The sequence below is a fragment of the Oxyura jamaicensis genome, chromosome 28 (assembly GCF_011077185.1).
Source record: "Oxyura jamaicensis isolate SHBP4307 breed ruddy duck chromosome 28, BPBGC_Ojam_1.0, whole genome shotgun sequence".
Classification (NCBI taxonomy): Eukaryota; Metazoa; Chordata; class Aves; order Anseriformes; family Anatidae; genus Oxyura; species Oxyura jamaicensis.
The window spans coordinates 4,238,326-4,264,775 of record NC_048920.1 but is presented as its reverse complement, the minus strand read 5'-3'; the positions used below and the strand labels follow the sequence as shown (position 1 = coordinate 4,264,775).

The following is a 26,450-nucleotide window of genomic DNA, read 5'->3' as shown; positions in this document are numbered from 1 at the left end:
GGGGGGGGGCTGGGGGTGCTGGGGGGGGCTGGGGGTATAGGAAGGGGTCCTGGGGGGGGCTGGGAGCGCTGGGGGGGGTCATGAAGGGGCCTGGGGTGCTGGGGGGGCTGGAAGGGGTCTAGGGGTGCTGGGGGGGGTCAGGGGGTGCTGGGGGGTTGAGGAGGGACAGCCATGGGGGCCTGACAGGGAGTTGAGCAAGGGGGGGCTTGGCCCGTGGCTTCGGTGGCCCCCAGGGTCCCGGTGACACCCCCGGTTTTGTCCCTCAGAGTCCTGCTCTGAGCTGTCCCCCGCTGCCCATGGCCCACAGCGCGAAGCAGGCGCCCGCTGGGATGCTGTAAGTGCCCCCCGAAACCCCCCCCCCAGCCCGGGACCCGGCCCCGGGGGGGTGACAGCTCCCACAGAAGGGGGTCCCGGGGGGGGGGGGGGTGACAAGCGGCGCCGTGCCAGCCTCGGGGACCTTTCCTGTAGGGCCTGGTGGAAAGACCAAAAAAAATGTGCCGTGAGATTGTCTCGGTCTTAGCTCCTTCAGGACACATCGCTGTGGTCCCCCGGGGGACGGTGCCCACCCCCCGGGGACGTTCCAGCTGCTGCCACCGCCGTGTCCCGGGGCCGTGTCCCGGAGCGAGGCCGGGCCGGCGGCGCAGGGAGGCGGATGCCCAAGGGAGCCGAGATAAGGGCAGGAATCGTGCCTGGAATAACTTCACTTTTTAAAGCATCCTCAGGCACGAAAGGAATCCGCGGCGCTGCGTGGGGGAGGCAGAGCTCCCCGTTGGGGGGGGGGGGGGGGGGGGCGTCAGCACATTCCCAGCCGCGGTGCGGGACGGTGCCGGGCTGCTGTGACCGGGGGTGTTTTGTTAGGGCTGATAAAGGAGGGCTGGGGGCTGCTGGGGCCGCAGCAGCTGTTTTTCCTTTCTGGGAGGCTGAGGGATGTCCTCACACCTTCCCGTAGCTTCAGTGCCCGCGGTTAGGTCCCGGGGAGGACCAGCCTTCGAGCTGGTGTCCCCCAGGACTCGCAGAAAGGGGACAAAAAGGAACTGTCCGATGAACTGCGGCTCGTGCAGGGCTCTGTGCTGAACGTCTGGGTTCCCACCGAGCGTCCGATGCGACCGAGGGACGCTCTAAACTGGAGCGAGCCCGGATCCGCCCGGCTTTTAGCGTACGGCCAAGTTCTCCTTCCCCTGGGGGGTTTTGTGCCTGGCCCCTTCCTCCTAAACGTGTCTTGTGACTGGGATGAAAGTCCGGCCCGGCTGTGCTGGCCACGCCGCTCGCGCCCTCCGTGTCTCCCCGTGTCCGGCAGCCCTGGGTGCGTGATGGGCTGGGCCGCCGCCAGCGGGAATCGCTGTGATCGGGCGATCAAAGTCGGGGGATCAAAGGGCGCGAGCGGGACGGGGGCTCGGCCGTGGGAAGGAGCCGGCTGAAGCGGGGGAGCCGGGGACAGCTGGTGCCGTGGGAGCCCCGGGGAGAGGCTGCGGTGCGGCTGGGGTGGCTCCCAGCCCGGCTTGGTCCGTGCTGGGGCTGCTGCGGGCGGCCGCTGCTCCGTAAAGATGTGGGTTCCAGCTGGAAAGCAGCCTCGGGGCTCCCGGCCCCTCGTTAGAACTGTTGGGTGCCTCCGGAGGTGGCTCCGTGCTCCTGGTGCCAGGAACCAAAGGAGCGGTTTTGGCCCTGGCTCGTCCCGCCGGCGCCCTGCCCTGGTCCGGTACCCCGCGGGGTGGGGGGGTGCTGCCACCAGGATCCGTCCCCGCGGTGGCTCCTCCCTCGCGCAGGAGGATCAGCCGGTGTGTGTCCTCAGGACAAGTCACCGCGCCGTCTGGTGGCACGTGGGGATGTCCCCGAGTGTTTCCGTGGTCCCTTTCCTGCTCGCTGCCCCCTGGAGCAGTGCTGGCAGCTCCCAGCCTCGCTCAAAACATCACCGAGGGGCCTTGGGTGGCCGCTGGGCCTCGGAGCAGCTTTTGTGTGCCTGGGGTCGTGTCCTGTCCGCCCGGTGCTGGGCTCTGCTGAGCCCTGGGGCCGGGATTGGGTTTGGGCACTCTGCCCAGGTGGGAGCCGGGGGTCTGGCAGGCCCCGGCGGTGCTGCAGGGGTGCTGTGATGGATCCAGCGGGCCCTGAGCCCTCTCCGATGGGCGCTCTCCGTCCGCAGGCACGCCGCGGGCAAGGCTCAGCATGGGAACTTCCTGGTGGCCATCAAGCAGGAGAAGGGGGAGGTGGCGCGGGCCGGCGGCGAGAAGCCACACGGCGAGGAGGAGGTGAGCCCCGGCGCCCGCGTCCCTCCCCGCTCCGTCCCCGGGGCTCGGGGCTGTTCCCCAGCCCGCCGAGTCGTGCCGTGGGACCCGCGGGGTGACCGTGGTCGGGGAAGGGCTGAGACCTTGCCCCGAGGGGTGCGGGTCCCCATCGACGCCAGCTTGTCCCTTTCCCTTCTCGGGGCTCCAGCCGGTGAAGAAGAGGGGCTGGCCCAAGGGCAAGAAGAGGAAGAAGATCCTTCCCAATGGCCCCAAGGCCCCCGTGACGGGCTACGTTCGTTTTCTGAACGAGCGCCGCGAGCAGATCCGCACGCAGCACCCTGACCTGCCCTTCCCCGAGATCACCAAGATGCTGGGAGCCGAGTGGAGCAAGCTGCAGCTGTCGGAGAAGCAGGTACCGGGGCTGGGGGGGCCTCATCTTGGGGGGCTGGCGGCTCCCCCCGTCCTGGCGGAGCCTCTCTGGAGGCTCCTGCACCCGAACCCCCTCTGCTCGCTGCCTGGCGCAGGCCGGGAACGGCTCCGTCGCCTCTCGGTGCGCTCGGAAGCCGAAATCTTGGCGGGCTCGAGGTCTGGGCACGGAAAGCGCCACGAACGGGGGGAGCCCCTCTGGGAGCTGCTGGGCTGGCAGCAGGAGCCCGGCCTCGGGGGGTGGGAAGGGGTCAGGGGCACCCGTGGGGAGCCCGCTGCTGGGGGCCGGGCTGAGGCCGTTTGCGCCCGTAGCGGTACCTGGATGAAGCGGAGCGGGAGAAGCAGCAGTACATGAAGGAGCTGCGGGAATACCAGCAGTCGGAGGCCTACAAGATGTGCACGGAGAAGATCCAGGAGAAGAAGATCAAAAAAGGTGGGCCGGGGGACCAGCGGCAGCTGCCCCTTGCTCCGGGATCTGGTCAAGCGCTGCCGGGGCCTCTGGGGGATGCGGGGGTGGCTCGTGGAGGGTAACCCCCTTCCTCCTTCCCAGAGGATGGCGGCTCCGCGGCGGCGAACACCCTGCTGAACGGGCACCCGCACAAGGTGAGGTGCCGGCAGCTCTGCGGCCGTGTGGGGAAGCTGAGGCGCGTGGCACCGCCGGGTTTGGCTCCTTTGGGCTGAGGGAGGCTGGGGACGGGCTTGTGGACTGCCCCTTGAAGCAGTGCCTGGAGCTGCAGGAGGCAGCACGTAGCTGTCCCCTCCGCCAGCGGCACGGCGTCCCCTCAGCCCTGCCCGATGCGTCCCCTCCTGTCCTCCAGGCTGGGGAGTGCAGCGACGCCTTCTCCACCTTCGACGTGCCCATCTTCACCGAAGAGTTCTTGGACCAAAACAAAGGTGAGGGGCTGAGGAAGGGGCCGAGTTTGGGGAGAGGGGACGGGGTCACCGTTTCCCCCCACCACCCCCAGACCCCTTTGACCCTCTTTGTCCCCGGCAGCCCGGGAGGCCGAGCTGCGGCGCCTGCGGAAGATGAACACGGAGTTTGAGGAGCAGAACGCCATCCTGCAGAAGCACACGGAGAGCATGAACTGTGCCAAGGAGAAGCTGGAGCAGGAGCTGGCGCAGGAGGAGAGGCAGACCCTGGCCTTGCAGCAGCAGCTCCAGTCCGTGCGGCAGGCCCTCACCACCAGCTTCGCCTCCCTCCCCATCCCTGGTGAGCTCAGGGCGGCCCCGCGGACCAGCCTTGCTGTCCCGGGACGCGGTGGCTGCGTGGAGGGGCCTGAAGGCAGCAGGGGCTGGAGCAGGGATGTCAGTGGGGAGGTGATAACTGCTCGTTCCCTGGGAGGGGGGGATCGCAGAGCACTGGGGGGCTCTCCAGACAGTCCCGACGTGCCAGCCAGCTCCTCTGTAGCAGGACAGGACGAACCGGGAGCTGTCCCTGTCTCTAGATGCGGTCTCAGCTTCCTCTGGGGAGGTGTTGGGAACAGGAACCATCCTTTTGCTCCTGGCTTTGTGTCGGTGCGAGCTCACCGCTGCAGGAGCCGGGACCTCGTTCAGGGTCTCGTCCCCAGCACGATGTACGGGGCTGGGTGGGGACTTAGCGGGCTGCTGCCCCGCAGGCACCGGGGAAACCCCGACTCTGAGCACTCTGGACTTCTACATGGCCAAGCTGCACAGCGCCATCGAGAGCAACCCGCTGCAGCACGAGAAGCTGGTGGTTCGCATCAAGGAGATCCTGTCCCGGATAGCCAGGTGAGCGGGGCAGGGCTGGCCGGCGCCCGGTGTGGGTGCAGGGGGGGGTGGGTTCGGGGCCGTCTCCACGCGGTTGTGGGGAAGAGAAGCCAAAACCCGTCATTCGGCCTCGTTTTCCACCCCCCTGCAGCGAACACTTGTGAAGAGGACCAGTCCCTGCCGCAGCCCGGGGCCGGCCGGACCACGGCCCTGTCCCTTGGAGCTCACCCGAGGGACAGTCCCTGCTCGTGGTCCGGCTGCTTCCCCCTCCACATCAGCGGGGGGCGACCCCGGCCCCGCGGCTGTGACATCTCCGAGGACCTTGAGCTTCTGGGGACCAAGCGGTGCCGTGGCTGAGGCCCCAGCATGAGCACCCCCTGCTCTCCCGTGCGCCCCCCAGCTCCCGCGGCGTCGCCTCTGGGCATCGCCTGCAGCTCGCTGAGCCCCCGGGGCCTCCCCTGAGCGCGGCCGGTGCCAGATGCGGCGCCGCAGCCTGCGGGTGGAGGGCCTGGAGGAAAGCAGCCTCTTCCACGGCGACCCAGGGGCTGCGGGGCGGCTGTGACAGGCCCGTAAGGCAGAAGGGCTGACAACCAACCCTCCTCGATGGCCTCGCCTCTCCCCGACAGGGACAGGACCTCCTTCGAGCTGCCCCTCTGCGTGTTTGGCTCGGCTCGAGGCTCCTGTCCCCGACTCAGTGACCGCGGCCAGGGGAGGCAGCCGCGCACCCTGGGGTGCATGGGGAGCCCCCAGGGCTCAGTGCCACATCCCAGCCCCTAAATCAGCCCAGGGACCCTCAGTCTGCCGTGGGGGAGGTGACAGGTTTCCTTCCCCCTGTCTCTTGTTTTATTTAATCTTCCCTTTTCCCCTCCCTGCTGCCCCTCGGGTGCCTTCAGCCCCATGCACCCTGCCTGCCCCCTCTGCTTCCCCTGTGCCTCTGGGGCCGGGCAGGGCGGCCCCTTCCCCACACGCTGGCAAAGGCAAAACCTCTGAGGGGGAGCGGGGCCGGAGCCCTCCCAGCCCCGGGGAGCCCTCATGGGACCACCGTGACGGCAGCCGCGTCCTCGCCACGCCGTGCCGGGGTCGGACGACCCTGGGGCTGCCCGTCAGAAATCTCAGATTGTGTAATTAGAGAGCGTCTTATTTTCTTACTAGCACTACGTGGATTCGGCCCCGGGTTTAACCCGGGGCAGGGGTCCAACCGCCCCTCTCTTGCCTGCAAGGTGGGTGCCCTGTAGATGAGTCTCCTGGTTGCCATCTCCTGCTGGCTGCTCGGCTCGGGGTGGAGATGGGAGTGAATAAACGTGGGAGAAACCACCTTGGGCTCTGCGTGTTTGTGCTTGGGGTGGGCTTCAAAGGCCAGGAGCCACCTGGAACAGCTTTATCCCCGTGTTGTGGGGTCACAGCCCTGAGCTGGCCTACAGCTGCCAGGGTGATGGCCCCGCGCTCATCGTTGCTGCCCCATCCCGCGCCCCAGGGAGGTGCGATGGAGCCGCGGCGCTGCTCACCGGAGCTGTTCCTACACGGCGGCGCTCACCCGATCCCGGGGGCTGACCTGCGCCACCGGATCGGGTTCCTGGCCCCTGGGGATCGCCTTACGGCCCGGCCGGGAGCTGGTGCCCATCTATAATTCAGCAGCGGCGGCGGCGGGATGCAGCGGGCGGGCAGGCACGGCCGGCAGCCCCGGGAGGACGGCCCCATGGAGAACGGCGTGGGGCAGGAGCCGGGGGCCCCCGAGCCGCCCCCAGCCCCGCGACCCCCGCGTGTCCGCCCGCGCCTGGTGTTCCGCACCCAGCTGGCGCACGGCAGCCCCACGGGCCGCATCGAGGGCTTCACCAACGTCAAGGAGCTCTACGGCAAAATCGCCGAGGTCTTCAGCATCTCGCCCACCGAGGTGAGGCAGCGTGGGGTGCGTGGGGGGGGGGGCTCGGACCGAAGGGTGGTGCTGGCACCGCCGCTGTCCCCAGCCGCGGTGACGGGGTGCTGGTGGCAGATCCTCTTTTGCACGCTCAACACGCACAAAGTGGACATGCAGAAGCTGCTGGGGGGGCAGATCGGCCTGGAGGACTTCATCTTCGCCCACGTCCGGGGGGAGACGAAGGAGGTGGAGGTGACCAAGACCGAGGATGCGCTGGGACTCACCATCACGGACAACGGGGCTGGCTACGCTTTCATCAAGGTGAGAAAGTGGGGGGGGGTTGTGGGGGGGTCTCTGTGTCTACCCTGGGGACCCCGGGGGTCCCCCTCTGCATGGTGCGTTTTGGGGGGCTCCCTGGCTGACCCCACTGCTAAAGGAAATCGGTGCAAGGAGGCGTGGGATGGGGGCCACGGCTGTCTGTCCTCCCGATGTCCCCCCACTTGGTGTCACCGTGTACCTCCCCCCCCCCCAGCGGATCAAGGAGGGGAGCATCATCAACCGCATCCAGGCGGTGTGCGTGGGCGACAGCATCGAGGCCATCAACGACCACACCATCGTGGGCTGCCGGCACTACGAGGTGGCCCGCATGCTGCGGGAGCTGCCCCGCGCTCAGCCCTTCACCCTGCGCCTGGTGCAGCCCAAAAAGGCCTTTGGTGAGCGGGGGTGGGGGCTGCTCTGACTGGGGACCCCCGGGAAGGGGCCTCAAGACCCCTCCTGCGACACGCACGGGCCCTGTGCTGACCCCACGGTCCCGTGGGAGCGCACACGCCTGCGGTTGTGTTGTAGCACCCTGAGCAGGGTGCTGAGCTCCTGCAGCCTCCCTCAGGATCCACCCCACCTTTGGGCACCCATGCGTGTACCCCCACATGCACCCCGCACCCTTGCAACCCCCCCCCAGGGCTGCGGGCACCCCTGTGAACACCCCACCTCAGGGAGCACCCCCACACCTGCCCGTGCGCCCCAAGCTGCCCCCTGGTGACCCCCCTTAGTCCTCTGCATGCCCTGCCCTGGGCACCCACGAGCACGCCGTACACGTGGGCATCCCTGACCTGCACCCGTGGGTGTCCTTGGCCACACACGGATGACCCCACGGGGCCCTCCTCGTGCGTCCCCGGGGGTTTTGGATAGCCTTGGCTGGCCACCCTTGGGTGTCCATCCTTGCCTGTCCATCACCGATGCTCTTGGTTCCCCTTGGCTGCCCGTCCTTGGTCACCCTGCCCCTTCCATCCTCGGACATCCACCCCCGGGCCCCCTCCCTGCCCCTCGCCCCCACCCTGGGGTGCAGACATGATCGGGCAGAGGACGCGGAGCAGCAGCAAGTGCCCCGCTGAGGGCAGAGTGGCCAGCGGGAAGGAGACGCTGCGGCTGCGGGCGCAGGGCCCGGCCACGCTGCAGGAGGGGGTAAGGCACCCCCAGACCCACTGGCAGGCGCAGTGCTGGGCTGGGGGGGGGGGATGTACCCCCCCCTTTGGGTGTCCCCTGCACTGGGTGCCCCCCGCTCCCACCCGCAGCCCAGCGCCATGGAGGAAGAAGCCGCCCGCCACGTGGACGACCTGCTGGAGAGCTACATGGGCATCCGCGACAGCGAGCTGGGTGAGCCCCCCGTGCCCCCTCCCTCCCTAATCCCCCCCCCCGCGGCTCACCCCTCTTCTCCCCACAGCCGCCACCATGGTGGAGATGGCGAAGCAGAGCCCTGGCGCTGCCGACCTCGCCCGCGGCCTCGACTCGGTGCTGGGCGAGTTCGCCTTCCCCCCGGAGTTCGTGGCCGAGGTGTGGACGGCTGTCTGCAGCACCGGGGGGGCGCAGGAGTAGCCGGGGGGGGGGGGCAGCGGTGTCCCCCCGCCCAGGTCCCCACTCTGTGTCCCCCCCTGCGCCACCACCCTGTGTGAGGCTGGCGGTGGCGCTGGGGGGTCCCCATCCCGTGACCGTGTGAACGCTGCCGGGCACCTGCCCCAGGCTGGGGGGGGCTGCAGAGCTCACCCCCCCCCCATGGGTGTGAGCCCCCACATCTGGGTGCCAGCCCCTCCCCCCCACCAGGACCCCCGCACCCCTTGCAAGCACCCCCAGCACAGCCTGGAGGAGCGGGGCCAGGGGCACCTGTGCCCCCCTCCTATCCCAGCGGGCACGGAGTGCTGCACAAGCTGCGCTTTATTGGGGAGGGGACACACGGGGGGGTGTGGGGGGAGCACCCCCATGCCTCCCAGCCCCCCCATGCCTCCCACCCCCCCCAACACCCCACGGGGCACCGCATCCCCCAGCCTCAGGGCAGGGAGGGCGGACGCGTGGTGATGGCTAATTAATAAAGCACTGCACCGCTGGCTGTGTGCGCCCACCTCCCGTGGCCGGGGTCCCGCTCACCCCCGTCCCCATCTGTCCCCCCCCCCCCTACTGCAGCCGGGCCTCCTGGGCGAGCTTGCGGCGCAGCGAGGGGTTGAGGACGGGGTAGAGGGAGAGCAGGGAGGGCCGGGCGCGCAGCCCCGGGTGCACGCGCTGCAGCACGGCGCGGCGGAACAGGATGTAGACCCAGGGGTCCAGGATCTGGTTCCAGGTGACCATGCGGATGTAGATGAGCAGCAGCTTCTGCGTCTCCGTGGGCAGGGTCCGGGCGCGCTCCCCGGCCGGCAGCTGCTGCAGGATGGTCTGGATGATGAAGATCTGGGGGGGGGGGGGACGGGGGGGGCGTGAGCTGACGGCGGGGGGCGGTGGGGGCTTCCCACCGGTCCCTGTCGTGGTTTGGGGCAGAACCTGGGGGGCCCGCGTTGGGCACCCGCGGCCTCGGGCACGCGGTCGGCCTGCAAGGACGAGGATGGGAGGGCCGGGGGATTTCACCGAGGCTGAGGTCCCCAGGTGGAGAGATGGGGGGGAGCACATCCGGACCCAGGGCCTCTCCAGAAGGGCCGTGGGGGGGACACCCAGGGCTGGGGCCTCCTCTCGGGGCATGGGGGGAGGTCACCAAGATCATGGGGCTTCACCAGGAGGGGCTGGGAAGGGGCGCACGGAGAGCTGTGGGGCCTTGCTGCGGGTGATGGGGGGGACACCAAGGCCTCACCAGGAGGGACACAAGGGGACAGATCCCAAGGCCACACCACAGGGGACAAGGAGGGGGGCACCAAATCCTGTGGCCTCCCCAGGAGGGACACAGGGGCACCAGGCTGGACATGGGTAGGACATTGAGACCTGCCCTCCCCCCTGATGGGGCCACGCCACAAGCCAGGGCCTCACCAGGAGCGGCATCCAGCAGATGGTGGCGATGATCATGATGCCCACGAGCTGCACCATCATCTCCACCTCGCTGTCCCGCCGCCGCTGCACGGACTCCCGGTCGTGGTAGACGCGGCAGAGCGTGACCACGCTGACCGTGTTGAAGATGAAGGAGAGCAGTACGGAGAAGATGCCCAGCAGGGCGAAGAGCAGGCAGAATACAGCGTTGCCGGTGTCGGGCAGGAGGGTGAGGAAGCACCAGGAGCCGGGGTACTGCAGCGTGTAGCGGCCCAGCCCCAGCACCGGCAGCAGCCCCAGCACGCAGGAGAAGCCCCACACCATCCCCACGATGGACCACGCGCGGCGCTTGGAGATGCTGGTGGAGCGGGAGAAGGGGTGGTTGATGCCGAAGAACCTCTCGCCGGCCATGGTGGCCCCCAGCAGCAGCGGGCACTGCCCGAAGAAGACCATGGAGAAGCCGAGGAAGTTGCAGAGGTGGCAGCCGGGGTCCACCTCAGCCCAGTTGAACTTGATGAAGTGGTAGGGGATGATGACCGAGGCCGTCACCAGCAGCCCCATGAAGTCTGTGACCACCAGCCCGCAGAGGAAGACGAGGAAGGAGGAGCGGGACCGGCTGGTGAGCTTGCGGGAGGAGCTGAGCAGGACGTAGAGGGCGAAGAGGTTGGAGCAGAGGCCGATGAGGCCAAAGGCGGTGGAGAACCATGGCGAGGCGATGGCTTTCTTCTGCGTCTCGTTGAGGCTGGTGCTGAGGTTGATCACCCCGAAGCAGGTGTCCGGCCGGGCAGCCAGGCTCACGTTGGGGAGCTCCGTGTCCCCCCACCCCATCCTGGTCCTTCTGCTGGCTTCAGGCGCCTCCCAAGCTCGGCTCCATAGCACGTCCTGCCCCCAGGTCCCAGCGCCGGCTCCGATCCCACTTGGCTCTATGGGGACAAAGGGAGTTTTAGGGACAGTTCCCCCCATGGCCAAGACCGCTGCCACCCACCCAGAGCCTGTGGATGTGGGGCGCCCCATGGGGTGCCGTGGTGGGGGCCTGGGTTCACCGGCCCCAGCCCTGCAGCTGGCCGGGATTAACCGTCCCCGGCCACGAGCCATGGGGCCGGCGGCCACCAGGCCCTAATCCCCTCGTGCTCCTTGTTTGGAGAAGCGCGCTGCTGCCAGCTGGGCTCGCTGACGGCTCCATCCCGTGCTGGGGTGGCCCAGCCAGACCCCTCCGCCCCCCCCCCCCGAGCTGTGGTTGGGTTGTGTGTCTGTGCCTGGGACGGATCCTGACCACGGGCAGGGGCGCTGCCAGCGCTCAGCATCACCAGGGACCTTGCAAAACCCCTGCCCCATCCTCACATTCCTGCAGCGGGGTGGGGAAACTGAGGCACTCTTGAGGCGGGGGTTCTGTGCATCCTCTGGTGCTCCCAGGGCGAGCGTGGTCACTGTGTCCGTCCCCAGGGGTCCCCAGCCCCGCAGCACCCAGGCGGGCGCTGTCCCTGCTGCATCCCAGCTGTGGGCCGGGCCCGGGGCCAGCTCCGCGTGCCGAGCCGGGATCAGGGATGCGACCGCATCCTCCAGGCCCGCTGTGGGGCTGGAGCAGGATTAGTTTAAAAGCTTCTCCCCAATCCCTGCGCCTGTGGCCTGTGGCCCATGTGGCGCTCGCTCATTCACTCCCAGAGACGCGTGGTGCGCGTGGCACCCACGGGGGGTCACCCCACGACCCTGGGTGCCCCCCGTACCCCAGCACAGCCACACGCAGTGTGGGGGATGCAGCCAGGTCTCGCGTTCCCCCATCCTCTCTGCGGCAGCCGGAGCTGTTGGCCCGGCAGTGGCACAGGGACAGGGGATGGCGCGCTGCCCCGCTGGGCTCCAGCCTCTGTCCGGGGAGCATCTGGCAGCCGGGCAGCCCCGGGGCTGCTTTCGCCATCGCTAATTAGCGCAGCCTGTTTGCAACGAGGTGATCCGGGACAGGGTGGAGCCGCTTCCAGAGAAAGCAGAGGCACGGCTGGATCCGACCCCAGCCGGAGGGACGTGGGGACTGGGCCCATTCCTCAGGACAGGGATGTCCCCGCCACCCCCCTGCCCCGTCCCCAGGCTGCCCGGTACCACCTTTCCCTGCCTGGCCACCCCTCGGGACCAGGGCACTGCTGAGGCCGCTGCAGCTGCCTCCACCACAGCCAGCACCACGAACGGCCCCACGGCTGCGGGGGTCCCGTCACCCCCTCGTGCAACCGCCACCTGCCCCATCCCCGACTCAAACCTCAAGCTGGCCCCGACCAGCGACGGCTGCAGCGGCTGCTCCGGCACCCTCCTGCCCTGCGCTTCCCGGCGGCGGGGCTGCGGCGAGCCCGGCTCCACGTCAGGCGCCCCGACCCGCCGCCCCCTTCTTGGCCCTCGGAGGCAAGGCCCGGCCGCGGGGCCTGGAGCCGCCGCGCTGATCCCAGGGCTGGGATGGGGCCAGGGATTGCAACACACGGCGGTGGGACGGGCGGTGGGGACGAGTGGCACCGGCACGGCACGGCAGCACCGCCGCCGGCTCCGCTACCGTCCCCTGGGGAGGATGCTGGGGTGGTGGCGGTGTCGTGGCCCTGTCCCCATCCCCGACCCCGTCCCCGTCCCCATGTGGGGCTGCTGGCAGAGCCTGGTGGTGACTCACTGCCGAAGGGTGAGGACGGCCCCAGCTTTTTCCATGAGACAAGAGTGAAAACTCGCCACTGTTTGTTTGCTCCTGTCCCTGAGGGACCGCAGCAGTAGCCCCAAAGGTGTTGGTCCCCTTGGGACTGATGTCAGGCCCCGGTGGGATGGTGCCGTGTCCCGCGCTCCTGGCCTTGGTGAGTTCATCCTGGCCCCACGGTGCTGCCGGGTGCTGTGGCAAACCACCTGCTCCGGCCCCGCTGCCAGTGCCCAGCAGCTCAGCCCTGAGCTGTGCCTCAGTTTCCCCATCGCTGCCTGCAGGGAGGGCTCGGGGGGAGCACTTGGCCGTGTCCCTGCCGCTGTCCCTCCCGCTAACGAGACAGCCCAGCCCTGGCAGCGGGGCCGCAGCGGGAGGAATTCAGTCGCTTGGCACAATAGGGGCTGGGTGGGCACCGGCCCCACCGGGCACAAAGCCGGGCTGGCGGCGTGCTGCGGTGTGTGGGGGGGGCTGCAGGGCCCCCTGGGGCGTGCAGGGTAACGTTGTCCGGAGGTCTTGTGGCCATGGGATGTGCCCGGCTGCTGAGCGGCTCTGCAGGGCACCCGCAGCCCCAGCACAGCAGGATCCGAACCCACCCGAAGTGGAAGGACGCGAGTCCACCACACTCTGTGGCAGGCCACAACCCCAACAGTGGCAGGAGCCGACCCCATCCTGTGGCAGCATCCACCACGGGGCGGCAGCAATGCCAGGGCCGAGCAGCCGGAGCCACCCTGCACGGGGCCGGGCAGCACTTAGAGGGAATCAAATATTAAAGAGCGCCCTTTTAGTGCCAGCTGGGCTGTCACCGAGCCGAACCCCACCAGCCCCGGCTGCTCTGCGGAGCAAAGCAGAGGCACTTACGGGAAGGGATTCACGAGCAAGGCATGGGCTCCTCACTTGCCATCTCCCCCCATCCGGGGCGGCCGTCGCACGAGGAGGGGCGTTGGGATGGCAGCGCCTGTGGAGGAGACACCCTGAGTCCGCGCCTCAGCCCCGCTTTGGGGGTGCTGGAGCCGGCAGGAGCCCCAGCGGGGAGATCCTGGGACAAAATCCCGGAGGAGAGGAGCCGGCTCCTAAATGGGCTGCTGCAGGCTGCATTGGCAGCCCTGGCGCGGGCACTAATGGGATTTCTGGCGCCGCGTGAGCCCGTGGGCCGGCGTTTCGCCAGGGATGTGCCGCGTCTTGCTGGGCCTCTGCTGCTTCCTGTCCTTGCCACGGGGGGGGCCAGTGCGGGAACGCCGCCGCCGGGGGGGGGGGGGGGGGGCCTACAGAAGGGTCCCGCTGCTGCCCGGGTCCTGCCCCAGCTCACTGCTTCCATGGGTGCTGGGCACCTCGGGAATGGCAGCGGCAGGACAGCGGGCACCCTGCGGGCACACCAGCAGCGAGCTCCTAAAGCAGGGCCTGGCAGATGGGAGCATGTCCCCAGGCTGAAGGTGCCGCAGCAGCAGGGCTCCGGGACAGGATCGTGCCAGGCTCTGGGGGGCAGGAGGCGAGGGCGAGGGGGGAGCACTGCAGTCCCTGGGCTCTGCCCCGCTGGGTGCGGTGCTGGGAGCTGCAGGGTCCCTGCCCTGGGTGTCTGCCTTTATCCATGTGTGTCCCATCCCTCTCTGCTTGCTGGACCTCTCCAGGGATGGCCCCAGCTTCCCGTGCAGTGTCCCCAGCCCGATGTCCCCAGCAGGTGGTCCCACGGGACACGGTTGGGCGCAGCCGTCCCTGCCAGGGTTGGACGTGACCCCTCGGCAGCTGCCCCCGTGCCGCTGCTCTCTGGGCAGATCAGCTCAAGGACATCGGCCGAGACGGGAAATGCATTGGCCACGTCATGAGGATGGGGACCTGGCGGGGCTCCAGAGTCCCTCCCTGGACCCACAGCCATCAAAGCGACCCGCTGCCGGGGGAGCCCGGAGAGGGGACTTCCACGGGCTGTCCGGGAAGGGGATGGCCATGGGGAGCAGGGACACAACTGGCGGCAGCCCCAGCCAGGCACCTGTCCCTGTCGTGGCCCACAGCAGAGGTCCCCAGCTGTAGGTCCCCAACCTGCTCAGAGTCAGGGCTGCCTGGGGCTCGTCGCTGGCCCCTGGGGATGTTGAGCACGGTCCCTGTCCCATCCTGCTCCCAACGTATCCCTGGGAGCAGGGCAGGTGGTGGCAGCTCCCCGGCCACCCCTGGGAGCACGAGCTGGGGGCCGGGTGGTGCAGGGAGCCCCCACCACAGCATCGCAGGGGCGTCAAAGTCCCTTCCCTGTCCCATCCTGTCCTGCAGCACCTCCGCCCAGTGACAAACTTTGTGGTGGCACCGGAGGGTGGGTGGCAGGAGACAGCACTGCCCGGCCCCTCGCAGCGAGCGGGGTCTTCCCGGGCGGTGCAGCGAGGGGCGTGGGGGGCACCGCTCCCCCCGGAGCTCTCACCCCTGCTGTGTAAGGCTGCCCTTATCAGCCCGGCCAGCCCTGCCGCCCCGCGCAGCCCCTCTGCCTGTCCGCCTGCGGTCTGTCCATCCACCTCAGCCCCTTCATCAACTACCCCAACCCCTCTGTCCGTCTGTCCCAGCCCCTCCATCCACCCACCCACCGCCCCATCCCACCCCCCCGTCCGTCCGTCCCAGCCCTTGGGTCTCCCCATCTCTCACAGCCCCCCGCCGTCCGTCCCAGCCCGTCGCTGGGAGCCCCCCGCTCTGTCCCCCCCGGCCCCTCCGCCCACGCGAGCCGTGCGCTCTTTGTCCGTCCCGGCCCCTCCGTGCCGCCCCCCCGCGGCCCCTCCACGGCCCCTTTCCGTCCCCCCCCTCCCCGCCGCGGGGCCGCTCCCGGGGCAGGCGGAAGGTGGGGAGCCCCCGGCCCGGCCCCCCCAGCGCCCCCGGCCCCTACCTCGTGGCGGTGCGCGGGGGCTGGGTGGGCGCAGCCCGGCTCGGCTCGGTTCGGTTGGGCTCAGCCCGGCTTAGTTCATCCCCGCACGGTTCGGCCCGGTTCAGCCCAGCCCGGCTCGGCTCCGTTCAGCCCGGCTCGGCGCAGCCCGGCTCGGTTCGGCTCGGCTCTGCCCGGCTCGGCTCAGCACGGCCCCGCGGGGGAAGGGCCGGGCTCGGAGCCCCCCCCTCCCCCTGCCCCTTTCCCTCCCCCCGCCCCCCCCCCGCCCGGGCCCCCCCCGCCCCCCGGGGGGGGCCGGCCGGGCCGCCGGCCCGGCGCCGCCCCCCCCCCCCCCCCAGCACCCACGCGTGTCCCCGCGCCCCCCACCCCGCTCCCCCCAGCCCCGGCCCTGCCCCGGGGCCGCCCCCGCTGCGCCCCCCGCAGCATCCCCCGGTGCTGAGTCAGCGGGGCTGAGCCCGGCCCGGCCCCCACGCGTGGGACGAGGACGTGCGTGGGACACGGACACGCGTGGACGTGACCACCGGCCTCACCTGTCCCCACTGCACGGCTGCGGGAAGGGGCTGGCGCTAGGCACCCCGTTCCCTGCCGTCCCCTCGCTATATTTAGCGGGGCCGTGCTCCTATCCGCGTTACTCACTTGTTTACCCGTACTGGATTCCTGCCTCCGGTGGGGACCATCCTGGCCCTGCTGCCAGCCCCGTGGGACCCGCACCGGCACCCCCGGCCCCACCGAGCTGCCACCGCTGTGGGACCACGTCCTTGGGGCCACCGATGCTGCCCCCGGGGAATGGGGAGGCTGCGGGATGGACGGGGAGATGGGTGCTGGATGGGCACCAGCGCGTGTCCCCAGCAGTGTCCCTGCGTGTCCCACATGAGCCCAGCTGGCTGGGAGGTCCCCCACGTCCTGGAGGACAAGGCCAGGCTTGGGCGCAGCACGGCTTTGCATGCATGGGGGGTTTGTCTGGGCACAGTGTCCCCACGCTGTCCCAGAGCATGTTGTGGCACAAGGGGACACGACCACCTCCGCTGTCCCCCTGTGCCCATCCATCCGGGCCACCGTGTGCCACCGGGGAGCAGAGCCCGCTCCCTGCACCGCCATCTCCATCCTGTGCCAAAGAGAGCGAGTGACACGGGAGTGTCCCTCGTGCCCGCCGTGGTGTCACAGCCCGAGAACCACGAGGTGTGGAGCTGCGAGGCTCTGCTGGCAGCGGATGCTGCTGGGGTGTGACCCCCGCAGCCCGCGGGGCGCAGAGGATGTGGGCACGGGGTGCGGCAGGTGGGGAGCCTCCGGGTGCTGCAGCCACCCGCTGCCGCCGGCTCTGGGAGCGGAAAAGAGTTCGGCCCCCACAAAGCCAGCGTGGGGCTTCACCATGGCACACGACGAGGCAGAGGCGGGTGATCAGCTCTCCTCAAATACAGGAGGGGTGGAGAAGAGCGCTGAGAACTGCCAGGGCAGCGAAGAGCCCTGGGCTTCGGCTGGACCCGGCCCCTGGAGAGGCGCTGCGGTGGCTCCGGCTGTGCCTGGAAGGGGACGCGGTGTGACAACTGGGGGGCAGCCAGAGTGGGATGGAGCTTTTCCCCCCGCCCCAATGCTCACCCAGGCAGCAGCCTTGTCCCGCTCCCCCAGGCTCTCAGGTTGCTCCAGGACCAGCACAGGGGCTGTCAGGACTCGTGCCACCGCAAGGGCCATCCAGTGGCAGCAGGAGACCTGAGAATGCCCCCCCCATGTCTGTGTCCGTGAGGGAGAGGGCAGGGGCTCTGCCAGGCAGTTCAGCACGGAGGGCACCTAGCTGCTGGTTTTGCTTCTTTTTATTCCTACTTCTTGCTCCGAACCCATCTGTCCCGGCCTTCACACGCTTCCTGTGCTGACCTCAGGATCTCAACACCCCCCCTGCCAAGAAGCCGCTCAGCGGCTTTAAATAACGCACAGGAAGGAGAGGCCGTGGGGACACGTCCCGGCGCTGCCGCCGGACGGGGACATCCGGCAGGCTGGGGACACGCGCGGGGCAGAGGTGGTCGGGGTCTCCCCCCGTCCTGGTACCACTGCCTGCAGGCAGGCTGGGCTCCTGGCACGCCTGGGTGCCTGTGGGACGCTCCTGAAAATGGGTTCCCACAGGGCTGGATCCTGCCAGCAGTGCCAAGAGAAGCAGGATGGGGTGAGCTACGGGGGGACGTGACAGCCGCGAGGCAAAACCCACGGCCAAGAAGCCCCCGCCTGGTCCCCATGAAGCCCCCAGGAGCCCCACCTCAGGCCTGGGGTACTGGGGAGTGCGTCTGCCCCTCACCCGGGGCAGTAAGCACCACTCCGGGACAGGGGGAGGGACCGTGTGCCACAGAAACCAGATTTTCCCCTGTAAGGAGATGTCCTGGTCACATCTCACACCCCGCTCCTCCTCCCCGCTGGAGGCTGACGCCTTGTGGCCACCAAACCCTTTCATCCTGCAGCCAGGGTGGAAGGAGGTGGTGGTGCTCCCAGGCTGGGGCAGCAGGATGCCGGGGGGGGACAACGCCAGAACTGGGGCCTGTGGGGGCGGCACGGGGCCGAGGGAAAGCGGCAGCAGTGGGACCGCGGGGAAAGGGCCGTGCTCGCAGAGCAAAGGGCACTGCAGCTCCAGCTGGGGAATGTCACGGCCAGACAGGCCTGGCACGAGCAAGAGGAGGGCACGGGGCTGGAAGAGGCGATGGGAACCCAGAGGGCGGACAGCACGTGGGGGCTAGGGGCACAGACACCCCCCAACGTCACACAGCCCCTGGGGAGCCTCCCAGTGCTGGCCCAGTAAGATACTGGCTGCTGGCAGCGTACAGCACGGCCACATGGCACAGAGGGGCATGGGGTGCTCATGGAAGGGAGGCCACGGCTTAAACAACCCCTATTTATTTGTGCCAAAGTCTCAGGGTCCCTTGGGATAAAAGCAATGAGGAAAATGGTCAAGAGGCTGCGCTGGGCCACGCATCGGGCAGGTCCATGGGACAGCGCATGTGGGGCACGGGGCTTGTCCCCTCGTGCCAGGAGTTGGGCAGGGAGAGCAGCCCCTCATCTGCGGTAACGGTAGCGCTTGAAGTGGAACCAGAGCTGGAAGATGCCGTTGGCAAACTGGCAGCGGAAGCCGTGGCGGTGGGAATATTCCCACTCCCGGTTGACGATCTTGAAGGCGATGTCCTCGTAGGGCGGCCCGGCGTGGAAGCGCAGGATGGCAAAGTCCTTGTTGTCCTGGCAGGCCTCCAGGAAGTATTCGGGTGTAGAGCGCTTGTCGATGAGGTCGGGGTAGAAGATGTTGAACTTGTAGCCCTGCACGATCTTGGGCGGGGGGTTGTCAAAGTCATAGTGGGTCTGGTTGTACTTGTTCCACTCGAAGCCTGTGTGTACCCGGTTGAAGAAGCGAGGCTTGCGGGGCCGGTACTTGTCAGCCCAGAGGTAAGCCTTGCCCGTGAGGGGCATTTCCACGCTGAACTGCGCCTCGTCCGCGCCCATGCCCTCCTTGGCCTTCCGGAAGAAGATGTCGTCGGTGCTCTCGGTGGCATCGCCTGCAGGGAGGGAGGAGAGGTGAGGGCTGGCCCCGCAGTGCCAAGTGGGCCTGGGCTGCGCACAGGGAAGGGGCAGGAGGGGCCGGGCTGGGGATGTGCTGGACACACAGACCCTGGGCACTGGGAAACTCATCCAAAATTCCCTTCCCACTTGTCTGCAGCTTCAGTGGTGTGTTGGGGAGCGGGAAGGAGCTGACTCAGGCACCCACAGGGAACGCCAGCAGTCTGGGCTGCGTCCCCCTTCAGTAGCCGGTGGATGCCTCTGCCGGGCCAGCTCTGGGTGCATGCTCCAGACCCAGCATTTATCCTTTTCCAAGAGGAGCGTCCCCCCTCCAGCCCTGCACCCCAGGTGTGCGCCCCCCGTGCCAGGCCATGCCATGAGGCCATCAGGGCTCCTACCTGTGACCTGGAGCTGCTGGCGCAGCAGCAGCAGCCGGTGCATGTCCTCCTCGGCCTCCAGCACGTGGGCGTCGAAGGGCAGCTCGTTGGGGCCCAGCAGCCGGGGGCTGTACTTCCCCGCGTCGTAATCGTCCAGGCTCTGCTGGATCAGGTCCTCCTCCATCAACACGGCTTCCCCCTCTGCTTCTCCTTTGGCCTCTGCATCCTGCTCAGCCTCTGGCTCTGAGGACGGCCCCGGCTGTACCACAATGCTCTCCTCTGGGTCCAGCCTGCAGGGAAGACAACGTGGGATGGAGACGGTACCCTTGGCTCCCCGAGGTTTGTCTGTGGACAGATGGGAGCATGAGGCTGCATCTTCTGTGCTGGGTGCCCGAGGGGGAGGCTGAGGGCTGTGCTCCCCAAGGAGGGGGCTGCATACCTGTCACTGGGGGAGACCGGCTCCCGCTTGATGATGGGGAAGAGCGGCTCGCTCTCCACGCCTTGCTCCTGCTTCAGCTTGTACAGCTTCTGCCGCAGCACGTCCTGGTGCCGCTCCCGCAGCCTGCGAGGGCGAGACGAGCCGTCAGGTCACACCCTGCATGCCCACGGCTGGGACACAAACCACTCCAGGCCCATTTTTTTTTTACGGTTGCCTCCCCAGCTCTGCTCATGGTGGCTCTGCACTGTCCCCTTCCACACCGTTGGCAAGGGGCAGTCCCTGCTCTCACCTGGCCCGAGCCATGTAGGCCTTCAGCTGCTGCAGCAGGCTCTCCCAGTACCCGATGTCGAGGTTGGGCCCTCCTGCCCGGATCTTGCTCTCGATGCCCTGGTACAGCACCTGCAGCTGGTTGTAGGTCTTCCCCTTGAACACCGACTGCACGTCCGAGCTGACGGAGGCGTTGACGCCATCCCGCCGCTCCCCTGGACAGGCAGGCAAGGGCGACCGGTCAGTCTCTGAGCGCTCACGCACTCAAGACACTCCCGGGCTTCACCGAACAGCTGGACCCAGGCAGGGGACGGCTGCCACATCCACAGCCTCCATCCATCACATCCTCCAGGAGCAATTCGAGAGCCTCTGCAAGCCTGAGAGCCTGCGGCAGACCCCGCGCCGTTCGTTACCCACAGTTCACACTCCCCTCAACACCCGTGCCAGGCTCTGGCCTCCTGCTTACCTGGGCCTCCTTTCCCAGAGGCCTCCAGTTTGCGGAGCTTGGCTATTTCATCCTCCGTGATGATGGTCATGTCCCTCCAGAAATCCACGTTCTTGCCTTGCTCCAGCTCCATGTAAACCTGCAGGCAGGGGACAGGAGACATCAGGCACCCGCTCCGCGTCACGGCCTGAACTCAGCCACAGGCAGGGCAGCAGCGCTCAGCGAGGGAGGCCTTGAGCCGCTGCCCCGCAGACAGCCTGGGTGCAGAGGCCACAGAGAGGTACCTGAATGTCTTCCACCAGATCCTCCATGTCGGAGACGGTCAGGCCATTCAGGAAGGTGTAGGGCTCGTGCATTTCCACAGCCAGATCGTCATCCTCTGCACTGATGTACTTAGCCAGGAGGTCGATGGGTTTCGCCCTCCCATCCCGAATCCGGATCTTAGACCTGGGTGAGAGGAGAGGAACAGTGAGCGGTGCCTGCCGACCTCTGCTCCCCACCAGCCTGACCCCACGAAGCTGCCCACCCACCGCAGCTTGGCCTGCTGCAGGTGGAAGTTGTCCTCCTGCTCCTCCCAGGTTTTGAAGTGTTCCGCCTCCTTCTCCCGCTGCAGCATCTCCAGCTCCTGCTCACGCATCGCCTTCTCCCTCTCTCGCTCCAGGCGCAGCTGCTTCACCTGCTCAGGGACAGAGCGAGACATGAGGCTGCCGCAGGACACCGCCGTAACCCCACTCACTGAGCTGCCTCAGCCCCCACAACCATCCTGGAGAGCCAGGAGCTCTGTGCAAGGAAAGCCAGCACTAGAGCCAGCTGCCCACTGCTCCAAACCTTCGGAGGACAGTGGACACGGGCATGACGACGTGCTGCACTGCAGTGACCTGGCATTTGTCTTCATCAGCACCTCCTGAGCTGGATTCAGCTCCAAGGAGAAAATCTCACCCTCGAACAGAAGCCAGCGCAGGGGGGCACCTACGTCTTAGAGCCTATGGGCTCCCCCAGAGATCAAGGGGACTTTCAGGATGGGCCGGGAGCAGCTGGGAGAACTGGGCTGTCCATGGGGACCTGTGCCAGACAGTGGGGGGGGAGGTGGCTTCTGGTCCCACCTTCTGCAGCTCCAGACGGTTGTCCTCCTGGATTCGCTTGTTCCTCTCCTTCAGGTCCTTCTCGTCCAGGTGGCTGATCCCCTTTTTCTCCAGCGCCTGAAACAGAGTGGCCAAGAGGAGCCATGAAACCAAGCAACCTCTACAGCCGCTCAAGTGGCAACAAATACCACATCCACCCATTTCTGCTGCTCTGTTGGGCTCTCATCCTGCCAAGGACCCCCGACTCCCTCAAATCCTACTCCTGCAGCTTCTCAGCAAAACCCAGGCTCACCCAGCAAGTCCACCCCACCCGAGCAGGGAACACTCCCCAGCTCCCAGCTCCCAAGCAGCCTCTCTTGTACCCTGACCCATCTCCTCATCCCACAGCCCTGACTACAAACATTGGTCTTCACAATGAAAGACGTAAAGCCCTGCGGAGCTTGTCAGGAACGCCCAGGTGCTGCCCCAGATGACGGCACTGCTCTCATGTGGCTCCTTTTACTGTTTCAGAGCTTCCCACAAGCAAAGTCCCTCCTGACACCCCACTGCTCTGTGGACCATCCCACGGCAGCCACAGGAACAAAATCTCCTCTGAGCCAACGCGCAGAACAGCCTCTTGTGACACAGAGGTGTGGACTGGGCGCTCACCTTGCTCCAGATGAAAGTGCCCAGCAGGTTGTTGTCCCCAAAGGGATTGTCGGTGTTGGTGTAACCCATATACTCCTCTCCCCACCCCATCTTCTCCCGCTTTTTCCTCTCCTTGGCCTCCTTCTTAGCCAACCGTCGAGCCCGCTTCTCCTCAGGGGTCTCCAAGGCCTTCATGAGTGCAGCCTGCTTCTTCTTCTCCTCCTTCATCCTCAAGCGCTCCTGAAGGCTCAGCTGCTGCCCCGACTCCTCCCGGCCCCGGGAACGCGGTGGGGAGGGAGAGCTGACTGAGGACACGGAGGACTTGGAGCCATCTCTTTTCCTCTGCCTCTCTCTGCTCCGGGCTCGCCTCTTGTCTCGCTCTCGCTCGGAGCTCGAGCTGGAGGAGCGACCCCGGGACCGCGAGCGGTGTTTCTTCTGGCTTTTATGGTGCTGGTCCCTGCTTTTGCTTTTCTTCTTCCATTTGTGTCTCTCATCGTCAGAGTCTGAACTGTGGGATGGGGGAAGTCACATTTCAGCTGATGATTACAGGCTCTGTGTGGATGCAGTGCTCCAAGAGGGGAGAGCATTGCCCCACCACAGGCACGGCACGGCCTGTCCTGAGCCACAGCAAGGACCAACAGCAGGGCCTAGGAAGCCCAAACACGCTTTTAGCTCGGTGCTCGCTCCCCGTACCACACTCCCTCCCTGAGAATACAGTGCGCTGTGTTAATATCCCCGAGCTCCTGCTGTTCCTGCTGTGGCTGCCCACAGCAGCACGAAGGAGCCGTGTCCTCCCCGGGGGGCTCCCGGGCCCGGGTGGGCGCCCAGCGGGTGATGGCAGCAGCGTCCCGGCCGCTCGGAGGGCGCTGGGCCCGGCAGGCCCTGCCTCCCTCGGGGCCTCCCAGACCCGGCTCGGCCCGGCCGAGCCCCCGCTCCCCACTTCCCCCGGGACAAAGCCCGGGGCCACCGGGCGCAGTCCCCAGCACAAGGCCCGGCCGCCCCGGGCCCGGCTCCCCCAGCAAGGCCCGGGCCTAGGCCTAGGCTTGATCCCGGTCCCCCGAGCAAGGCCCGGTAACCGACAAGGCCCGGCCATCCCGCAAGGCCCGGTAGCCCCAGCGAGGCCCCCCCCAAGGCCCGGCCGCCCCGGGCCCGGTTCCCCGCTCACCCCGAGCTCTGCTCCCGGCGGCGGCGCCCCCCGCTCCGGCTCCGGCTGCGGCGCCGCCGCCTCTCCCCGCTCCCGGAGCGCTCCCGGTCCCGGTCCCGGTCCCGGTCCCGGTCCCGCCGCCGCCGGCCGGGGCTGCGCGACCCGGAGCCCATCGGCGCCGCCGCTCCCGGCTGGGCGCAGGCGGCCGCGGGCAGCTCTACCGCGAGGCCCCGGCGCCGAGCCCGGCCCACAGGGGGGGCGGGCCCGCGATCGGTGGTTTATTTATTTATTTCCACACTCCCCCTTTTCTCTCGGTTTTCACACCAAAATGCCGTGAAGGCGCTGAGACGAGGCAGAGCCGCGCGCTGTGCACAGCACACACAGAATGCTTTATCACAGAGCCGAGGACAGAAAGCATCAACTTACAGTTCTCTGGAAAAGGGTTCCCCCAAAGAGGAAACGAAAAACCAACAGAACGAGGAAATGAAAAAAGCGCTCATGACGTAACCCCCCCCGGGGAGAGTTAAGGAGGGAGCCATGACAACACCCCCGGTCGGCATCCCATTTCGGCCCCCCCTAATTACATACATTCATTACATGGTGCACGCACGGAGCGGACATGGGAAATGAGCGGGAGCATGAGCATCCGATAGAGGAGACCCGGGTCTAATGTAGACATCAACAGAGAGAAAATCAGACACGAGCCAGGGCGTGGGGGCCGCGGCTTCTGTCCGGCTGGGCGAGAGCTGGAGGTGATTAGAGTGGGTGTGGAACGTGCTGGGCAGGACCACAGCACGTTTCGGGAGCTCAGCCGGCACCAAGAGTGACCCAGGCCCTGCTGCAGCGGTGCCAGCCCCGTGCCCAGAGCCAACGTGCGACCTCAGCACACGGGGCTGAGCCAGGCACCAAGGAGGCAGCGGTGGCTGAAAGCAGAGACAGCCCTGGAGCCCTCGAGTCCTGCACCCGTGGACCAGCAGGAGATGCGGTGCCTCCTTTTTGAGATGTCGGGGTACGCTGGTGACAGCACTAGGCAGCAATCCTCTGGGGCACTAGAGAAAGCCCTAGCAAAAACACACAACCCGCTCCGCAGGTGAGCTGGGCACAGCTGGAGAGATGCTCAGGCCAAGGAGTGGCAAGGGCTCTCCTCCCCAAAGAAGGGCTGATGCTCTTTCCCAAGGGCAAGACCCAGTCCTTCCCTTCCTCTGACTGCTACACCCTGCAAAGGCAGCATTGACAAGGCATGGGAAGAGCCCCACAGTGCCCCAATGCTCCCCCACTGCAACGCAGGGGGCAGGAATAGCACAGAGAGGTGGGTAAGGGGCAAGCTTTGAACCCCAGGGTCCTGCAGCCTTGTGAAGGCTCAGCTGCTCTCCAGCATAGACAACAGGGCAGGAGATGACAGCAGGAAGTGCGCATGGGCCTGGCAAGGAGTAGTTTCCATTTGGGATCAGCATCTCCTTAAAAGAAGGCTTCTTTTTCCCCACTCACATTGACAAAGTTGCTCCCATCCCTTTGCTCTCATCTTTTACACACTTGCTCGCTCCAAAGGGTTCAGCATTACAGGATTGCACACAGAAGGATTGTCTCAAAAAGCCTGGACACCTGAAGATTGACAACAGTTGGAATGAACGTGCTGCAAAAGGAGATTTGGGCTTCCCCATACCTTCTGGGACCAAGCTAGCTTGAACCTGCAAAGTTCATTCACCGAGATACTCCATGAAGGCTGGGCTCAGATGCTTCCTGCACAGAGGTTAAGCAGCTTTAGAGACCCCTGAAATGCAGGGAAGGAAAGAAGTCTTGATTTCAGCTCTTAAGACAGTGATGCCTGAACCATCTTAAACAAGATGCTTGGTCTTACTTGGTGGGAAAGGCCTGCTGCAGCTAACCCCGGCGGCCCCGTGAGCCCGGAGGTGCCCGTGCAGCTGGGGCTCAGCTGAGCCCAGCCTCCAGGCTCCCTCCCAGAGCTGCGTTCCCCAGCGCGATGCCTGAGAGCGACACCCGAAGATGCAGAAGGGGCACGGCTTCCTCCGGCCTCTCCAAGTGCAGCATTGGGCTTCTGGAGGAAACGAACAAAGGCTGAATTTCTAGCATTTTGAAGCCTCGTGCTTTCAGCCCAGAGGCACGTTAGTCTGTAGGTATTGCACTACTCCCGGCTCCCCTCTGCCCAACTACTGAGCCCCCCGCAGCACTGAACAGCCTGCAGCACCCCCACCGGGCTGGCACGAGGAGATGGGGTGGGTTAGGAGCTGGTTCCCAGCCTACTGAAGGGGCTGTCATGGAGCGATGCTACGAGCTAGATGAACAAGCTGTCTAGTAGCGACTGAAAGGGCAGAATGTCTTGAAAGACTTTTCATAGATTATTTGGTAAATACATGAATACATCTAATGGCAGCAGCTTGCAAGACCCCCAGCCTGCACTCCGAGAGCAGCACACTGTACAGCCCTCAGCATCTGCAGGCATGGGGTGAAGTTTGGGTCCCACACTTCTAGGCAAGAAACAATGTCAATTCACAAAGATCCTCGCCAACTTCATCACATCGCAGAGGGGAAGAGCTTCCCACCGGCCTGGTTTACCTTCTGGGACCTGAATTAACCAGTCCTGAGTGCTGCTGCGAAGACAGATGGAAAGGGACAGAGCCCCAGAAGGGGTGTTCCTCTTCTACACTCCTCTACAAGGAATCCCAAGGACTGCTGAAGATTGTGATGAGAATAAAGAGATTTTGACCCCCCTCTCTTGGCATGTAAAGCACACAAACAAGACCTGTCTCCTCCTTGTCTAAAGGGTTTCATTTCTTCTCTCTGGGAGAGGATGGGATTGCTGGAGTTCAAGATGCTACGGTGTCCTGCTGACAGGATGAGCCTAAACCGAGCACTGCCAAGTGACACCAAATCTTGTCTTGGCTACAGCGTGCAGCCCTCAAAGAGCAAACTATCCGTGTCTCAGACATCCGAAGCAGCGATTTCCAATAGCAGACGTTGCCACAGGCAACATCCGAGTCACCCAGCTTTCTGTCCAACAGAGTCTAAGCACACAAATACCGCCCGGCGCAACTGGGTGCTGGAGCCAGGTGCCTGGTTTCTGCCTCCAGTAGGCGTGGACGTGCACGCAGCTCCCTGACTGCCCTGAGGTACGGAGGATACGTGTGAACCCAATGTCCGCGACCCCCGAGTCACTGGCGGTCGGATACACCCGTGAGCATGCGAGGTGCTAAGTGGCTCCAGTGGGATGCGGTGTCCGGGCGAGCCACGCCGGGGCTGGCAGAGCGGGGACTGTCCCTGCAGCGAGGCCGGTCCCTGGAGGCGCCCAGTCCTCATCTGTCCGTGCCTGCCAGCGGGCAGCGGCTGGCGCGGACGGCGGTGCAGCGGCCGGTAGGACGAAGCGTGGGCTCCCAAGCACAGAGGGACGGGGCGACAGCAGCGTGGGTGCATGGTGAAGGCTGAAGCCATTGCGACGTCCAGAGAGCCGAGGTGACCCGATGGGTGCTGCCAGGAATCGCTTGCTTCCCTCACACAGTGTTACAGATCTA

General features: G+C 66.8%; 4 protein-coding genes across 7 annotated transcripts in view; 2 read left to right on the top strand and 2 right to left on the bottom strand.

The window, feature by feature from the left end:
• Positions 1 to 5,687, top strand: part of HMG20B (high mobility group 20B) — an 18,973-nt gene extending 13,286 nt beyond the window's left edge. Inside the window, exons 3-12 of the mRNA XM_035348105.1 lie at positions 41 to 46; positions 269 to 334; positions 2,138 to 2,243; positions 2,428 to 2,631; positions 2,958 to 3,078; positions 3,196 to 3,248; positions 3,464 to 3,539; positions 3,640 to 3,855; positions 4,262 to 4,394; positions 4,525 to 5,687. Coding sequence (XP_035203996.1) covers positions 297 to 334; positions 2,138 to 2,243; positions 2,428 to 2,631; positions 2,958 to 3,078; positions 3,196 to 3,248; positions 3,464 to 3,539; positions 3,640 to 3,855; positions 4,262 to 4,394; positions 4,525 to 4,537 — 960 coding nt within the window. The 5' untranslated portion in view covers positions 41 to 46; positions 269 to 296 and the 3' untranslated portion in view covers positions 4,538 to 5,687. The remainder of the gene's footprint in view (positions 1 to 40; positions 47 to 268; positions 335 to 2,137; positions 2,244 to 2,427; positions 2,632 to 2,957; positions 3,079 to 3,195; positions 3,249 to 3,463; positions 3,540 to 3,639; positions 3,856 to 4,261; positions 4,395 to 4,524) is intronic.
• The window catches only part of CACTIN (cactin, spliceosome C complex subunit), a 25,335-nt gene extending 2,146 nt beyond the window's left edge, over positions 1 to 23,189 (bottom strand). Inside the window, exons 1-11 of one of the 2 annotated variants that reach the window (XM_035348096.1) lie at positions 22,945 to 23,189; positions 21,801 to 22,287; positions 21,174 to 21,269; positions 20,601 to 20,746; positions 20,355 to 20,517; positions 20,092 to 20,209; positions 19,648 to 19,840; positions 19,359 to 19,481; positions 18,941 to 19,209; positions 18,038 to 18,541; positions 8,166 to 8,186 (exon numbers count right to left, since the gene is read on the bottom strand). In XM_035348096.1, the coding sequence (XP_035203987.1) occupies positions 18,051 to 18,541; positions 18,941 to 19,209; positions 19,359 to 19,481; positions 19,648 to 19,840; positions 20,092 to 20,209; positions 20,355 to 20,517; positions 20,601 to 20,746; positions 21,174 to 21,269; positions 21,801 to 22,287; positions 22,945 to 23,096 (2,238 nt within the window). In that variant the 5' untranslated portion in view covers positions 23,097 to 23,189 and the 3' untranslated portion in view covers positions 8,166 to 8,186; positions 18,038 to 18,050. Of the gene's footprint in view, positions 1 to 8,165; positions 8,187 to 17,875; positions 18,542 to 18,940; positions 19,210 to 19,358; positions 19,482 to 19,647; positions 19,841 to 20,091; positions 20,210 to 20,354; positions 20,518 to 20,600; positions 20,747 to 21,173; positions 21,270 to 21,800; positions 22,288 to 22,944 lie in introns of those variants that run through there. The other variant, XM_035348095.1, reaches the window with a different exon arrangement.
• On the top strand, positions 5,908 to 8,163 carry GIPC3 (GIPC PDZ domain containing family member 3). The gene is made up of 6 exons (XM_035348106.1): positions 5,908 to 6,270; positions 6,370 to 6,549; positions 6,761 to 6,941; positions 7,574 to 7,689; positions 7,800 to 7,881; positions 7,949 to 8,163. The coding sequence occupies exons 1-6, from the start codon at positions 6,022 to 6,024 to the stop codon at positions 8,098 to 8,100; spliced, it is 960 nt and encodes a 319-aa protein (XP_035203997.1). The 5' UTR covers positions 5,908 to 6,021; the 3' UTR covers positions 8,101 to 8,163.
• On the bottom strand, positions 8,419 to 15,219 carry TBXA2R (thromboxane A2 receptor). Of its 3 annotated transcripts, XM_035348104.1 has the most exons (4): positions 15,158 to 15,219; positions 15,021 to 15,051; positions 9,511 to 10,430; positions 8,419 to 8,943 (listed from the first exon to the last, which is right to left on the bottom strand). In XM_035348104.1, exons 3-4 carry the CDS (start codon positions 10,333 to 10,335, stop codon positions 8,674 to 8,676), a joined length of 1,095 nt encoding a protein of 364 aa, XP_035203995.1. In that variant the 5' UTR covers positions 10,336 to 10,430; positions 15,021 to 15,051; positions 15,158 to 15,219; the 3' UTR covers positions 8,419 to 8,673. The 3 variants fall into 3 exon arrangements, with proteins under 3 accessions (XP_035203995.1, XP_035203993.1, XP_035203994.1); XM_035348102.1 differs by lacking the exons at positions 15,021 to 15,051; positions 15,158 to 15,219 and adding an exon at positions 13,025 to 13,109; XM_035348103.1 differs by lacking the exons at positions 15,021 to 15,051; positions 15,158 to 15,219 and adding an exon at positions 11,753 to 11,770.
• Positions 23,190 to 26,450: the final 3,261 nt, after the last annotated feature.